At 42.1% G+C, this 16,318-nt stretch overlaps 3 protein-coding genes and 1 pseudogene across 3 annotated transcripts; all 4 read left to right on the plus strand.

The window, feature by feature from the left end:
• Positions 1-4,733: 4,733 nt before the first annotated feature.
• Positions 4,734-5,901, plus strand: LOC124854604 (trace amine-associated receptor 13c-like). The gene is made up of 2 exons (XM_047342574.1): positions 4,734-4,903; positions 5,088-5,901. Exons 1-2 carry the CDS (start codon positions 4,734-4,736, stop codon positions 5,899-5,901), a joined length of 984 nt encoding a protein of 327 aa, XP_047198530.1.
• Positions 5,902-7,359: 1,458 nt separating this feature from the next.
• LOC124854606 lies at positions 7,360-9,264 on the plus strand (annotated as a pseudogene).
• A 1,478-nt stretch (positions 9,265-10,742) lies between these two features.
• On the plus strand, positions 10,743-12,654 carry LOC124854605 (trace amine-associated receptor 8a-like). Its single transcript, XM_047342575.1, has 3 exons — positions 10,743-10,906; positions 11,151-11,671; positions 12,356-12,654. Exons 1-3 carry the CDS (start codon positions 10,743-10,745, stop codon positions 12,652-12,654), a joined length of 984 nt encoding a protein of 327 aa, XP_047198531.1.
• A 1,430-nt stretch (positions 12,655-14,084) lies between these two features.
• Positions 14,085-15,309, plus strand: LOC118120254 (trace amine-associated receptor 8a-like). The gene is made up of 2 exons (XM_035175039.2): positions 14,085-14,251; positions 14,496-15,309. Exons 1-2 carry the CDS (start codon positions 14,088-14,090, stop codon positions 15,307-15,309), a joined length of 978 nt encoding a protein of 325 aa, XP_035030930.2. The 5' UTR covers positions 14,085-14,087.
• Positions 15,310-16,318: the final 1,009 nt, after the last annotated feature.

Below are 16,318 nucleotides of genomic sequence, written 5' to 3' on the forward strand. Positions count from 1 at the left end.
CAGGTCCTGGCTCCAGAGAAGAGCTTTTGATTTTTTTTACATCGTGGGTCCTCTGGAAGGGAGGTGAAGGGTTTTCAGTTGGTTGCATTATGCAACTTCACCACCAGATGTCGCTCTTGTATCACTGTAGTCACAATGACGGCATCTCCCCTGCACGTGAGGTAAACAACACTGTCAAGTCGGCTCGTGCTTCAAGTGACGTCACTCCCATAGGATTATGCCCTCCTCCTGCAGCAACAATTCGTGATTCCCAAATTCTAGCAGGTAATCTGTTGCGTTATTCTGGAAAAATTATAATATATATCATAATATATTCAGCTATATAATAGGGTATATTATAGGGTGTATGTATGTATGTACGTATTTAATTTATTATATTTTTATTCCATTATCATTATTTTGTTGTTTTAACCTATATAAAAAACCGTCATATTTATTAATACTACAGTACAAACACCATCGCCGCACTCACAATCACTTAGCTGGATTATGTCTGTATGTCTTTTCATTATATGAACATGTATCTAACTTTCTGTTGTCACCATTTCACAAATTAAAATAAAAACTAGTACAATGTATTGTAATGTTTTTTAAACATAATTCAACTGAGTTAGAACAATGTGCAAACTTCATCAGGCCTTGATCTGCTCATCTAATTCAACTGTCAAGTCAAAATGTGCGACATTAGTTCAACTCTGATGTCACAACACGCTAAGATTAACTGACCACACAGACACAAACTGACTTCCTTCTACACTTTCTGGTAAAATCATGAATATGATCTTTACACAAAGAGCAGTTTAAGGTACTGGGAACATGTTTTATGATATTATGAGGAATCTAAGGTGGAATGGTTTGCAGAGGACGATGTCTGGGAGACAACAGGTTGCTGCAAACCTAATAAAAACTTCCTTCCACTGGAAATAGATTCCTCCTGAACATTGTGCAGATCTGATAACGACAGCAGCTGTTTCAAGGTTATTGTTTCCTCAGCAGGTTCCACCAGTAAAACCTCAGAGTTCTCTCTTCCTCTTTAAACCAGCACCATGGATGTGTGAGGGAGGACAAAAAAGACAAAGCTGCATCACACACACTTTTCTTGCCGGTTTCCAGTAACACAACATACATTCCTCAAACCTTTAATAAAACAATCAATGGTTTTCTGCAGCTGCCTGAACCACTACAGACAACAAGCAGCACACCTGCATGTAGCTCAGTCACATGAACGCAGCAGGAAAAGACAATTTTGTGTTGGGAACATTGGACACAAATTGTAACACACAATCATACATATATTATGTATTGAAATGAAAGTGTTTGGCAGCAGCAGATCTTCGACGGCTCGAGGTCGCTGCCTCGGAACTTTCCTCTCTTGCTAATTGTCGCCAGGTTAGTGCGATTGTAAAATGTACAGTGTGAACCTGCTCTATGTGAAGTGCCCTGAGATATCATGTGATGATCTGCCTCTATATACATGAAACTGGAGAGATTAAAGAGAAGAATTGCAGATGAGGGTTTAGATCTTGTCATCTCACCATGTTCCAGACAATCAGGATGTGGTTTTTGATCACCTGCCGTTAGTATAATAGTTAAAATAAGGCTATGATTAGATTCCCAAAGCAACAGTTCACAGATCTGGTCAAGTTCTAGTCATTAGTCTCTGGGATATTAGAGATTGTGGAGAATACAATCAGAAACACTGACAAACTGCAGACAGGTGTGGAGAGCATCCTGGAGAATAGTGACTGAATCCAAGTCCTGGTGCTTTTCTCTGACTTCCCATGTCTTGTTTTCCTCTCTGGTTAGTTTGAGCTCATCTCATCTCTCAATTTAAGGAACCAAATACTGAAGAGAATTTCATGTCTTTGACTAGTTTCCACTGGAACATCTGCCTAGAAGCGAAACCAGCTTAATCCAAAAGCTTGGAGTGCTCTATCCTTGTAATGGTCCAGTCCGGTGGCACTCCTTTAGTGAACTCCCTTTGGAATCTGTCAGGAACAGCAGACACAAGGAAAGATCAGAACCATGTAAGGGTTTGCTCTTTTAAATCATTTTCCATATATGAAGAGTCACTGATCTTTCTACAGATCTATGCTGGCACCAGACGTCAATGCTGATCCTTTCTAAGCTTTGAATATGTTTGGTCTTGATTTGGGGGTTTCTGGGCTTGTTACCCCTGTCGGGGTGTAAATGATTTCTGCAGGAGAGGTATGGAATATATTCTCAGCTGAATGTGTGAGCGGGGCTTCCTTAGTGTTCTCCAGACTATACAGACTATGAAGAGTTGGCTATAAGGTTTTATATAGATGCAACTGGTGACAGCGCCACCATGTGGGTTAGAGTTAGGGTCGATCCTCCTGTAGAGCTTTGGTATGATTGTTGAAATCCAAGAGGAACTTGAACCTGGTCAGAATAAAAGTCATGTTCATTTACCTTTATTATGAAAGTGTATAATCAATAAAAAGCATCAGTGGAATGTAATGAGTTGTGTTTTCCGCTAATGAGGTTATGTTGTCGTCCCTTCCCATTGGTTGTGTGCAGATTTAAATGTAGGTTCATGAGGGAACTGTTGGACCTCGGTGGGGATATGAACTTGAGTGACATTTTAGTTATTGTCCCTAATTTCTGTACCGTCAAAACAGGAAGTTTTACCAAACAAACACACAAACACACACACACACGTTGTGTTACTAAACCCCTGCAGGGCTCGGTGTGACCCATGAGCTGCACCTCTGCGGATGAGGACAGTTTCACACCTGCTTTCATTAGCGTCCCATAATGACACGACTGCAATCAGAGGCGTCACTGCAGCACAACACAAACTCGACATCAACACACGATCAAACACATGATGCAACTATTGCTCCGTTCACCAACAGTTCAAAGTAAACAAGTAAACTTTGGAGTTTCACTTCAGCCACGACACATCAACATGAACCTGACGTGACCCACTGGCCCAAATCACAAACTAATCCACCTAAACTAACCTCTTGTGATATCAGCCTCACAAACAGGTTACAACAGTTTAACAGACGTCTCTTTACCAGACGTAATAGTGAGGCTGGTATTTTAAAACCTTTTAGATGTTTACATGTACGTGCATGTCATCATGCAACATGTGGTCTTGGACCGACTGAAGCAGAAACGACCACAGAAGCAGCTTTGAGGCGTTAACATGATTCATTATTTCCCCCACGACGGCATCTGAATCGTTTGTACAGGTTTGTAGCTGAGATCAGAGTGAAGGCCCAGTTTCATGATGGCCTGTAAATGGTTTGTATTTAAATTCATCTCGTCTCGATGGGGGGGGAAGTAAACTCCAAAGTTTACTTCTGGAGTCTCAGAAGTAAACTTTGCAGCAGCCGAATCAATACAATTAAAGAAAGTGGTGACCGAGACTTCAGACAAACAACAGAAAGACCACAACATGCCTCCGTTCTGCTCGTGTGGAGTCACCCAAGTGTCTGCAAGCCCCGGCCGTTCCATTCAACTGGAAGCGAGGTCATTAACACCATGTTTTCAGCCTGAAAGTCCAACGGAAGTGGCTAAACTAGCGGACTTAGCTACACGATGGTGCTTCCGAGGGTCCGTGAAGATATCACGCAGCTCGTAGGACACATCAGAGGACACATCAGAGGACATTTCAGCACACTTCACCCACCCTCAATCAGCAGAGTGGTGATAATGGGTGAATTATCATTTTCTGTGAAATATCCCTTTAAATAAAACACCACATGTGACCACTGGAGCCAACTGGCGGTGTGGCTTGGTGACAGCGATGTCTCAAAGCGAGGCTGTGTAATATGTGCTGAGCAACAGCGCCCTCTGCTGCCACACGCGGTGACTCCTTCTGGTTTTCGTGTAGAGAAAAATCAAAGTCTATCAATGTGTTGAGTTCCTGAAACACAACTGAACACTGGATATTACCCATGATCCTCTGCTTCCTGAACCAGAAGAGCTTCGGTAGCAAATCCACCAAACTCTGTCAAGAAGAATTCTTCATGTTTTTAAAGTTTCCTGCTGAATATTGGAGATAAACTCTGGTTTTTAATAACTTCTAAGTCTTTTTAACTGATCCACAGTTCAGTGATGACGGTGATAATAAAGTTTATTTATTTAGCACTTTTGGGGCTTTACAAAAAAATAAGTAGAATGTCCCTCAGTAGAGTTCAGACCTGCGCCAAGGCCCAACAGCTGGCTTATGAAATCACATTCAAATTCACTAGATCCAGATGTTTAGATCTGCACCGAATTGAACAGGCTCATGAATATCAGTCTCTTTAACATGTCTGATGTCTTTCATCAAGATCCTTGAATTATTCTCTGAGTAATCAAAGAAAGTGTTGGAAAACAACCTCGATCACAAAGTTAGTAAAAAACAATTCCTAATTCCTGGAATTCGTTCTGTCCTGATTCATTTCACATCTTCCCCCAAGTTCTGTGGTCATCTGTCCAGTAGTCCACAACATAATAATAATGAAACCAGACAATGGAGATAAAACGAGAGTGAGACAAAGGAGCGTTTTGTTATTATGGTTTCCATGAGAATGGGATGGACAGAAAAACCACAGCTGTCAGTCCAGTGCATGATGGAAAGCTTTGGGGAGGAGCTCTCCATAGGATCCCACGTCTCCATTGAGCTGTGGCATGAAGGAGGCACCGGGAGGAGCGAGATAAAAGAGCGTACGACTGGAGAGAACAACTTTGAGCAGTCGGCAGCTTCTCCTCTGACGATGGAGACTCCGGGGGGAGCTGTACTCTGCTTCCCACAACTCAACAACTCCTGCAGGAAGCCCAGCCACCCTTACACCGAGGCCATGCTGATCTACGTCCTGCTCTCCTCCATCTCCATCATCACCGTGGCTCTTAACCTGCTCGTCATCATCTCCATCTCCCACTTCAGGCAGATACGATCCTCTCACACGTTGTATTTCAAACACAGGTTCACAGATGTTGTCACACCTGCACATTAGAGTTCTTATTTACTGTGTATAATAGCTGCTTTCTTTCATTTAAACCCATGCTGGTATACCTGATGAAATGACTTCTGTGTATTACAGTACAGTGATGGTATTCTTCCTCTCCAGGCAGCTCCACACTCCCACCAACCTCCTCCTCCTCTCCCTGGCCATCTCAGACCTCTTCGTCGGCATCCTGCTGATGCCGGTTGAAATCTTCTACGTGGAGAAATGCTGGTTCCTCGGTGACATTGTGTGCACGCTGTATTACGTCCTCGACTACATGATCACCTCGGCCTCGGTGGCCAACATGGTGCTGATATCGTTTGACCGCTACATCGCCATCTGTGACCCTTTGCGTTACCCCGCCAGAGTGACGAAGAGACGGGCGCAAGTGTGTGTTTGCTTCTGTTGGGTTTCCTCTGTTTTCTACAGGATTCTGCTGCTGAACGATCACCTGCGGCAGCCAGGCAGGTCCAACTCCTGCTCAGGCGAGTGTGTCGTCGTCATCAGTTACATCGAGGGAGTCATTGACCTCATCTTCACCTTCATCATCCCCATCGCTGTCATCATAGTTCTGTATGTGAGGGTGTTTGTGGCGGCTCTGGCTCAGGCTCGAGCCATCAGGTCTCACGTCGTGGCAGCTCAGCGCTCAGGGACTGTGACTGTGAAGAAAGCAGAGATGAAAGCAGCCAGGACTCTGGGCATCGTGGTCGTTGTGTTTTTGATTTGTTTCTGTCCGTACTATTTCCCCACGCTGGCAGGTGAAGACACGTCCGTCGATGCCTCGTCTGCAGCCGTCGAGATCTGGCTGGCACATTTTAACTCCTGTCTGAACCCGGTCATCTACGCCTTCTTCTACCCCTGGTTCAGAAAATGTATTAAACTCATTCTCACACTGAAGATACTGAAACCTGGCTCCAGAGATATTAAATTACTGTAGCGACACACAGAGTCTTTAAACCAACATGCAAAGAGGTTCTAATGTTGTAAAGCACAAATCTCTGCTCATTATTGTTCTGTATATGTGTAAAAACCTTTTCATTAATGTTTGTCTTATGTTTAATATAAATTAAGAATCAGAATCTGGTTTTATTGCCAAGCAGGTTTACACATACAAGGAATTTGCTGTGGTGTATTTGTGCAAGTATAAATATAACAAATATAAATGATCTATGAGCCCACAGGTCTTATAGTTTGTGATTGATATAGTTTGTTAATAATCGTTTAAACATAAAGACACAATCGTTGACAATGATTAATTCATGTAAGATAGAATGATAAATGGATAAATAGCAGCTGTGATATAGTGATGGAGAACTTTCAGTTTCCTCTGTTCTGTAGCTTTGTTTCAGAAAATGTTTTTTAACTCACTTTAAAACAAGAATGTTCTTAAAACATGAATTTCAACTTGATCTCGTTGTTGAAATTCAGGAAAATTACAGGAACAAATATGTTTGTTGTTTCAACTTGAGGCCAAACAGCAAATGTTCTGTGTTATTCATTTGTTTTAGTTATTTTTATATATAAATATGATAAACTTGTATAATGCAGTTCTGAACAGGTGAGTTATGGGGATTCAAAAGTGGTCATTTCATGTTTCATTGTTTGTGTAATCTAACTCTTGTTTCCTAGAACAACAACAGACCAGAACAACATTGTTTAAATACATAGAGAATAACACACAGTCCTGTTGGATGTGAAGCTGCTTCAGAGTGAAACGAGGTTGACATGTGGAGAAATAGCAAAAGAAACGAGAACAATAGTAAAACAGTAACTGTAAAGGTCCTGATACAAACTCACACATCCACATACAGGGACACACACGTGCACATCCACGCACACACACACACACACACACACACACACACACACACACAGTTCAAGACCCTTTACTGTTTCTATTAATTGACCCTTTACATCCATTTGCTGGTGAAAAACAGTGATCAGCCAATTTAGTTTTTAATACTTGTCTGACAGGTGAAGAGTGAATTTGCACATATAGCTTGACGGGATAATATGATTTTTAAATGATCCTTATTATTGCAATTCAAAATGAATTTAAAAATGACTATATATAATAAATGCTATATAAAAAACTTGTAAAGTGGGGCATATTATTTCCGTTCTCCACGTGTGTGTATGTTCATTTTTCGTGTGAACTTTCCCTTTAAGCGGACTGCTGGGCCGTGGCAGAAGTTTGCACTTTACTGATTAAAGTTTGTTTCATCATCTATCCTGCCTGACGACACTCAGCACTATGAGCCTCAGTTTGACGTATTGTGCTTCGGCCTTCTGACAAGATTGAATTTGCATATGGGAGTGGAGGAAGAGACGAGATAAATCAGACTGAGACTTCACATCAGGGGCAGTGAGAGCTCAGCAGCCTCCCTCTCTGGACATGGAGGCCCCGGAGGAGGCTGAACTCTGCTTTCCCAGAATCAACAGCTCCTGCAGGAGGGCGTGCTCCCTCACGGAGCTCATCTTCAGCGTCCTGTCCTGCATCACTCTGCTCACGGTGGCTCTCAACCTGCTCGTCATCATCTCCATCTCCCACTTCAGGCACAGATCAATTATCACATTTTCTCCACATCGCCTTTGAAATGCTTGTTTTTCTGGTTCCAGCTGATGAAACACTGATGAAAACAGTTTTGATTGATCAGTTTTTTAACATTACAGGCGACATAAATACTGTAATAATAATATTGTGCTTAATTTAATCATGTTACAGAGTAATTCATGGTCCTATAACTGCTAAATACACGTCTACATGTATGTGTTCAGTGTTGATATTCTCCCATTTCAGGCAGCTCCACACCACCACCAACCTCCTGCTCCTCTCTCTGGCTGTGGCAGACTTCTGTGGGTGTCCTGCAGATGCCGGCTCTTCTTCTCCACAACCAAGGCTGCTGGTACCTGGGCGACCTCATGTGTGGCGCGCATTACTTTATAGGTTTCATCGTCATCAGCGTGTCCGTGGGAAGCATGGTGCTCATATCGGTCGACCGCTACATAGCCATTTGCGAGCCCATGTTCTACACCTCCAAAGTGACCCTGAGGAGGGTGAAACTCTCCGTGTGTCTGTGTTGGATGTTCTCTACCGTCCACAGCAGCTGGATCCTGAGGGACTTCTTAAAAGAGCCCGGCAGGTTTAACTCCTGTTACGGAAACTGTGTAGTTGTCGTCAACTTTGCTGAAGGACTCGTGGATCTTGTTGTGACCTTGTTAGGCCCCATTCTGATCATTGCCGTTTTGTACTTGCGAGTCTTTGCGGTGGCGGTGTCTCAGGCTCGAGCCATGCGCGGTCACATCGCAGCTGTAGAACGTTCAGAGTCTGCGAAAGCTACGAAGTCTGAGCTGAAAGCCGCCAGGACTCTGGGTATTGTAATCGTCGTGTTTCTACTCTGCTCCTGTCCGTATTACTGTTTCGCTGTTGCGGCTGAGAGTAACTTGGTCGGGGCGTCGTCTGCAGCGCTCGAGATTTGGTTGTTGTATTTTAATTCCTGTTTGAACCCTGTGATCTATGTTTTCTTCTACCCTTGGTTCAGAAAAACCATCAAACACATTGTGACGCTGAAGATTCTGCAGCCTGGCTCCGGAGAGGACAAGGTGCTGTAGAGAGAGAGTAGAGAGGAATGACTGGAAACTAAATATACTAGATTCAACCTCTGCTCATTATGTGGATACAAAAATGTGTTTGGTTCCGATGGACACCTGGTTTCAGGGTAAATTAGGAAATTCACTGTATATCATTATCAAATAAATTAAAATGATTCACACTAATACATGCTTTTCATTTAAGGATATTTTATTATATATTTCTTCCTAAGATTGAAGCCACTGGCATTAGAGGCAATAGTTCAGAGTACAGGCAAACTTTTTTATTCTAATACAAGCACAGTTATATAGCGACTTGCTTTAGCTGATTGTGAAAGTAAATAAATGTCAATTTTGTTTTTTTTACATTAAAAATTGAATATAAAGACACAGGTCTCACGTCGTGGCAGCTCAGCGCTCAGGGACTGTGACTGTGAAGAAAGCAGAGATGAAAGCAGCCAGGACTCTGGGCATCGTGGTCGTTGTGTTTTTGATTTGTTTCTGTCCGTACTATTTCCCCACGCTGGCAGGTGAAGACACGTCCGTCGATGCCTCGTCTGCAGCCGTCGAGATCTGGCTGGCACATTTTAACTCCTGTCTGAACCCGGTCATCTACGCCTTCTTCTACCCCTGGTTCAGAAAATGTATTAAACTCATTCTCACACTGAAGATACTGAAACCTGGCTCCAGAGATATTAAATTACTGTAGCGACACACAGAGTCTTTAAACCAACATGCAAAGAGGTTCTAATGTTGTAAAGCACAAATCTCTGCTCATTATTGTTCTGTATATGTGTAAAAACCTTTTCATTAATGTTTGTCTTATGTTTAATATAAATTAAGAATCAGAATCTGGTTTTATTGCCAAGCAGGTTTACACATACAAGGAATTTGCTGTTGTGTATTTGTGCAAGTATAAATATAACAAATATAAATGATCTATGAGCCCACAGGTCTTATAGTTTGTGATTGATATAGTTTGTTAATAATCGTTTAAACATAAAGACACAATCGTTGACAATGATTAATTCATGTAAGATAGAATGATAAATGGATAAATAGCAGCTGTGATATAATGATGGAGAACTTTCAGTTTCCTCTGTTCTGTAGCTTTGTTTCAGAAAATGTTTTTTAACTCACTTTAAAACAAGAATGTTCTTAAAACATGAATTTCAACTTGATCTCGTTGTTGAAATTCAGGAAAATTACAGGAACAAATATGTTGTCGTTTCAACTTGAGGCCAAACAGCAAATGTTCTGTGTTATTCATTTGTTTTAGTTATTCTTATATATAAATATGATAAACTTGTATAATGCAGTTGTGAACAGGTGAGTTATGGGGATTCAAAAGTGGTCATTTCATATTTCATTGTTTGTGTAATCTAACTCTTGTTTCCTAGAACAACAACAGACCAGAACAACATTGTTTAAATACATAGAGAATAACACACAGTCCTGTTGGATGTGAAGCTGCTTCAGAGTGAAACGAGGTTGACATGTGGAGAAATAGCAAAAGAAACGAGAACAATAGTAAAACAGTAACTGTAAAGGTCCTGATACAAACTCACACATCCACATACAGGGACACACACGTGCACATCCACACACACACACACACACACACACACACACACACACACACACACACACACACACACACACAGTTCAAGACCCTTATACTGTTTCTATTAATTGACCCTTTACATCCATTTGCTGGTGAAAAGCAGTGATCAGCCAATTTAGTTTTTAATACTTGTCTGACAGGTGAAGAGTGAATTTGCACATATAGCTTGACGGGATAATATGATTTTTAAATGATCCTTATTATTGCAATTCAAAATGAATTTAAAAATGACAATATAAAATAAATGCTTTATAAAAAAACTTGTAAAGTCGGGCATATTATTTCCCGTTCTCCACATGTGTGTATGTTCATTTTTCGGTGAACTTTCCCTTTAAGCGGACTGCTGGGCCGTGGCAGAAGTTTGCACTTTACTGATTAAAGTTTGTTTCATCATCTATCCTGCCTGACGACACTCAGCACTATGAGCCTCAGTTTGACGTATTGTGCTTCGGCCTTCTGACAAGATTGAATTTGCATATGGGAGTGGAGGAAGAGACGAGATAAATCAGACTGAGACTTCACATCAGGGGGCAGTGAGAGCTCAGCAGCCTCCCTCTCTGGACATGGAGGCCCCGGAGGAGGCTGAACTCTGCTTTCCCAGAATCAACAGCTCCTGCAGGAGGACGCTGCTCCCTCACTCGGAGCTCATCTTCAGCGTCCTGTCCTGCATCACTCTGCTCACGGTGGCTCTCAACCTGCTCGTCATCATCTCCATCTCCCACTTCAGGCACAGATCAATTATCACATTTTCTCCACATCGCCTTTGAAATGCTTGTTTTTCTGGTTCCAGCTGATGAAACACTGATGAAAACAGTTTTGATTGATCAGTTTTTTAACATTACAGGCGACATAAATACTGTAATAATAATATTGTGCTTAATTTAATCATGTTACAGAGTAATTCATGGTCCTATAACTGCTAAATACACGTCTACATGTATGTGTTCAGTGTTGATATTCTCCCATTTCAGGCAGCTCCACACCACCACCAACCTCCTGCTCCTCTCTCTGGCTGTGGCAGACTTCTGTGTGGGTGTCCTGCAGATGCCGGCTCTTCTTCTCCACAACCAAGGCTGCTGGTACCTGGGCGACCTCATGTGTGGCGCGCATTACTTTATAGGTTTCATCGTCATCAGCGTGTCCGTGGGAAGCATGGTGCTCATATCGGTCGACCGCTACATAGCCATTTGCGAGCCCATGTTCTACACCTCCAAAGTGACCCTGAGGAGGGTGAAACTCTCCGTGTGTCTGTGTTGGATGTTCTCTACCGTCCACAGCAGCTGGATCCTGAGGGACTTCTTAAAAGAGCCCGGCAGGTTTAACTCCTGTTACGGAAACTGTGTAGTTGTCGTCAACTTTGCTGAAGGACTCGTGGATCTTGTTGTGACCTTGTTAGGCCCCATTCTGATCATTGCCGTTTTGTACTTGCGAGTCTTTGCGGTGGCGGTGTCTCAGGCTCGAGCCATGCGCGGTCACATCGCAGCTGTAGAACGTTCAGAGTCTGCGAAAGCTACGAAGTCTGAGCTGAAAGCCGCCAGGACTCTGGGTATTGTAATCGTCGTGTTTCTACTCTGCTCCTGTCCGTATTACTGTTTCGCTGTTGCGGCTGAGAGCAACTTGGTCGGGGCGTCGTCTGCAGCCCTCGAGATTTGGTTGTTGTATTTTAATTCCTGTTTGAACCCTGTGATCTATGTTTTCTTCTACCCTTGGTTCAGAAAAACCATCAAACACATTGTGACGCTGAAGATTCTGCAGCCTGGCTCCGGAGAGGTCAAGGTGCTGTAGAGAGAGAGTAGAGAGGAATGACTGGAAACTAAATATACTAGATTCAACCTCTGCTCATTATGTGGATACAAACATGTGTTTGGTTCTGATGGACACCTGGTTTCAGGGTAAATTAGGAAATTCACTGTATATCGTTTTCTCAAATAAATTAAAATGATCCACACTAATACATGCTTTTCATTTAAGGATATTTTATTATATATTTCTTCCTAAGATTGAAGCCACTGGCATTAGAGGCAATAGTTCAGAGTACAGGCAAACTTTTTTATTCTAATACAAGCACAGTTATATAGCGACTTGCTTTAGCTGATTGTGAAAGTAAATAAATGTCAATTTTGTTTTTTTTACATTAAAAATTGAATATAAAGAGACAGGTCTCACGTCGTGGCAGCTCAGCGCTCAGGGACTGTGACTGTGAAGAAAGCAGAGATGAAAGCAGCCAGGACTCTGGGCATCGTGGTCGTTGTGTTTTTGATTTGTTTCTGTCCGTACTATTTCCCCACGCTGGCAGGTGAAGACACGTCCGTCGATGCCTCGTCTGCAGCCGTCGAGATCTGGCTGGCACATTTTAACTCCTGTCTGAACCCGGTCATCTACGCCTTCTTCTACCCCTGGTTCAGAAAATGTATTAAACTCATTCTCACACTGAAGATACTGAAACCTGGCTCCAGAGATATTCAATTACTGTAGCGACACACAGAGTCTTTAAACCAACATGCAAAGAGGTTCTAATGTTCTTAGCACAAATCTCTGCTCATTATTGTTCTGTATATGTGTAAAAACCTTTTCATTAATGTTTGTCTTATGTTTAATATAAATTCAGAATCAGAATCTTGTTTTATTGCCAAGCAGGTTTACACATACAAGGAATTTGCTGTGGTGTATTTGTGCAAGTATAAATATAACAAATATAAATGATCTATGAGCCCACAGGTCTTATAGTTTGTGATTGATATAGTTTGTTAATAATCATTTAAACATAAAGACACAATCGTTGACAATGATGAATTCATGTAAGATAGAATGATAAATGGATAAATAGCAGCTGTGATATAGTGATGGAGAACTTTCAGTTTCCTCTGTTCTGTAGCTTTGTTTCAGAAAATGTTTTTTAACTCACTTTAAAACAAGAATGTTCTTAAAACATGAATTTCAACTTGATCTCGTTGTTGAAATTCAGGAAAATTACAGGAACAAATATGTTTGTTGTTTCAACTTGAGGCCAAACAGCAAATGTTCTGTGTTATTCATTTGTTTTAGTTATTTTTATATATAAATATGATAAACTTGTATAATGCAGTTGTGAACAGGTGAGTTATGGGGATTCAAAGTGGTCATTTCATGTTTCATTGTTTGTGTAATCTAACTCTTGTTTCCTAGAACAACAACAGACCAGAACAACATTGTTTAAATACATAGAGAATAACACACAGTCCTGTTGGATGTGAAGCTGCTTCAGAGTGAAACGAGGTTGACATGTGGAGAAATAGCAAAAGAAACGAGAACAATAGTAAAACAGTAACTGTAAAGGTCCTGATACAAACTCACACATCCACATACAGGGACACACACGTGCACATCCACACACACACACACACACACAGTTCAAGACCCTTATACTGTTTCTATTAATTGACCCTTTACATCCATTTGCTGGTGAAAAACAGTGATCAGCCAATTTAGTTTTTAATACTTGTCTGACAGGTGAAGAGTGAATTTGCACATATAGCTTGACGGGATAATATGATTTTAAATGATCCTTATTATTGCAATTCAAAATGAATTTAAAAATGACTATATATAATAAATGCTATATCAAAAACTTGTAAAGTCGAGCATATTATTTCCCGTTCTCCACGTTGTGTATGTTCATTTTCGGTGAACTTTCCCTTTAAGCGGACTGCTGGGCCGTGGCAGAGGTTTGCACTTTACTGATTAAAGTTTGTTTCATCATCTATCCTGCCTGACGACACTCAGCACTATGAGCCTCAGTTTGACGTATTGTGTTTCCGGCGTCTGACAAGATTGAATTTGCATATGGGAGTGGAGGAAGAGACGAGATAAATCAGACTGAGACTTCACATCAGGGGGCAGTGAGAGCTCAGCAGCCTCCCTCTCTGGACATGGAGGCCCCGGAGGAGGCTGAACTCTGCTTTCCCAGAATCAACAGCTCCTGCAGGAGGACGCTGCTCCCTCACTCGGAGCTCATCTTCAGCGTCCTGTCCTGCATCACTCTGCTCACGGTGGCTCTCAACCTGCTCGTCATCATCTCCATCTCCCACTTCAGGCACAGATCAATTATCACATTTTCTCCACATCGCCTTTGAAATGCTTGTTTTTCTGGTTCCAGCTGATGAAACACTGATGAAAACAGTTTTGATTGATCAGTTTTTTAACATTACAGGCGACATAAATACTGTAATAATAATATTGTGCTTAATTTAATCATGTTACAGAGTAATTCATGGTCCTATAACTGCTAAATACACGTCTACATGTATGTGTTCAGTGTTGATATTCTCCCATTTCAGGCAGCTCCACACCACCACCAACCTCCTGCTCCTCTCTCTGGCTGTGGCAGACTTCTGTGTGGGTGTCCTGCAGATGCCGGCTCTTCTTCTCCACAACCAAGGCTGCTGGTACCTGGGCGACCTCATGTGTGGCGCGCATTACTTTATAGGTTTCATCGTCATCAGCGTGTCCGTGGGAAGCATGGTGCTCATATCGGTCGACCGCTACATAGCCATTTGCGAGCCCATGTTCTACACCTCCAAAGTGACCCTGAGGAGGGTGAAACTCTCCGTGTGTCTGTGTTGGATGTTCTCTACCGTCCACAGCAGCTGGATCCTGAGGGACTTCTTAAAAGAGCCCGGCAGGTTTAACTCCTGTTACGGAAACTGTGTAGTTGTCGTCAACTTTGCTGAAGGACTCGTGGATCTTGTTGTGACCTTGTTAGGCCCCATTCTGATCATTGCCGTTTTGTACTTGCGAGTCTTTGCGGTGGCGGTGTCTCAGGCTCGAGCCATGCGCGGTCACATCGCAGCTGTAGAACGTTCAGAGTCTGCGAAAGCTACGAAGTCTGAGCTGAAAGCCGCCAGGACTCTGGGTATTGTAATCGTCGTGTTTCTACTCTGCTCCTGTCCGTATTACTGTTTCGCTGTTGCGGCTGAGAGCAACTTGGTCGGGGCGTCGTCTGCAGCCCTCGAGATTTGGTTGTTGTGTTTTAATTCCTGTTTGAACCCTGTGATCTATGTTTTCTTCTACCCTTGGTTCAGAAAAACCATCAAACACATTGTGACGCTGAAGATTCTGCAGCCTGGCTCCGGAGAGGTCAAGGTGCTGTAGAGAGAGAGTAGAGAGGAATGACTGGAAACTAAATATACTAGATTCAACCTCTGCTCATTATGTGGATACAAAAATGTGTTTGGTTCCGATGGACACCTGGTTTCAGGGTAAATTAGGAAATTAGCTGTACATCAAATAAATTAAAATGATTCACACTAATACATGCTTTTCATTTAAGGATATTTTTTGATATAGTACAGGCAAACGTTTCTATTCCAATACAAGCACAGTTATATAGCGACTTGCTTTTGCTGATTGTGAAAGTAAATAAATCTAAATTTTGTTCCTAATTTGCTTTTTTTTTCATATTAAAAATTGAATATAAAGAGACAGATCATTCATAAAGTACTGGAATGAAAAGCAGAATCACAGGGAGAGTTTTCCCTGATTCATGGGTAAATATTATGTTTTGCATATAACTTGTTCAAACACACATTTGTTTTGCTCACACACATAAATATAGAAACTGACCACAACAGATCAGATGTCTCAGAAACGTTATGTTTGCTTCAGGTCCTGTCCAGGGTGCTTTTATTTTTACTTTTCAAAAATGAACATGAAAGGTCCAGTGTGTAGGGATCAGGGGAATCTATCAGCAGGAAGTGAAAATGAGGTCTTGTATTGTTGTTATAGTATAATCCCATGGAACTAAGAGTGATTGTGTTTTCGTTACCTTAGAACCAGTCTTTTATATCCACGTTAGGAGTGGGTCCTCTTCACCATGCTGCACAACGCACACATGTTTCTACAGTGGCCTGGAAGGGACAAACCAGGCCCTGGATCCAGAGAGGAGCTTTTGATTTTTTTTACATCGTGGGTCCTCTGGAAGGGAGGTGAAGGGTTTTCAGTTGGTTGCATTATGCAACTTCACCACCAGATGTCGCTCTTGTATCACTGTAGTCACAATGACGGCATCTCCCCTGCACGTGAGGTAAACAACACTGTCAAGTCGGCTCGTGCTTCAAGTGACGTCACTCCCATAGGCTCCTGCCTCCTGCAGCAACAATTC

Source organism: Hippoglossus stenolepis, chromosome 13, assembly GCF_022539355.2.
Source record: "Hippoglossus stenolepis isolate QCI-W04-F060 chromosome 13, HSTE1.2, whole genome shotgun sequence".
NCBI lineage: Eukaryota > Metazoa > Chordata > Actinopteri > Pleuronectiformes > Pleuronectidae > Hippoglossus > Hippoglossus stenolepis.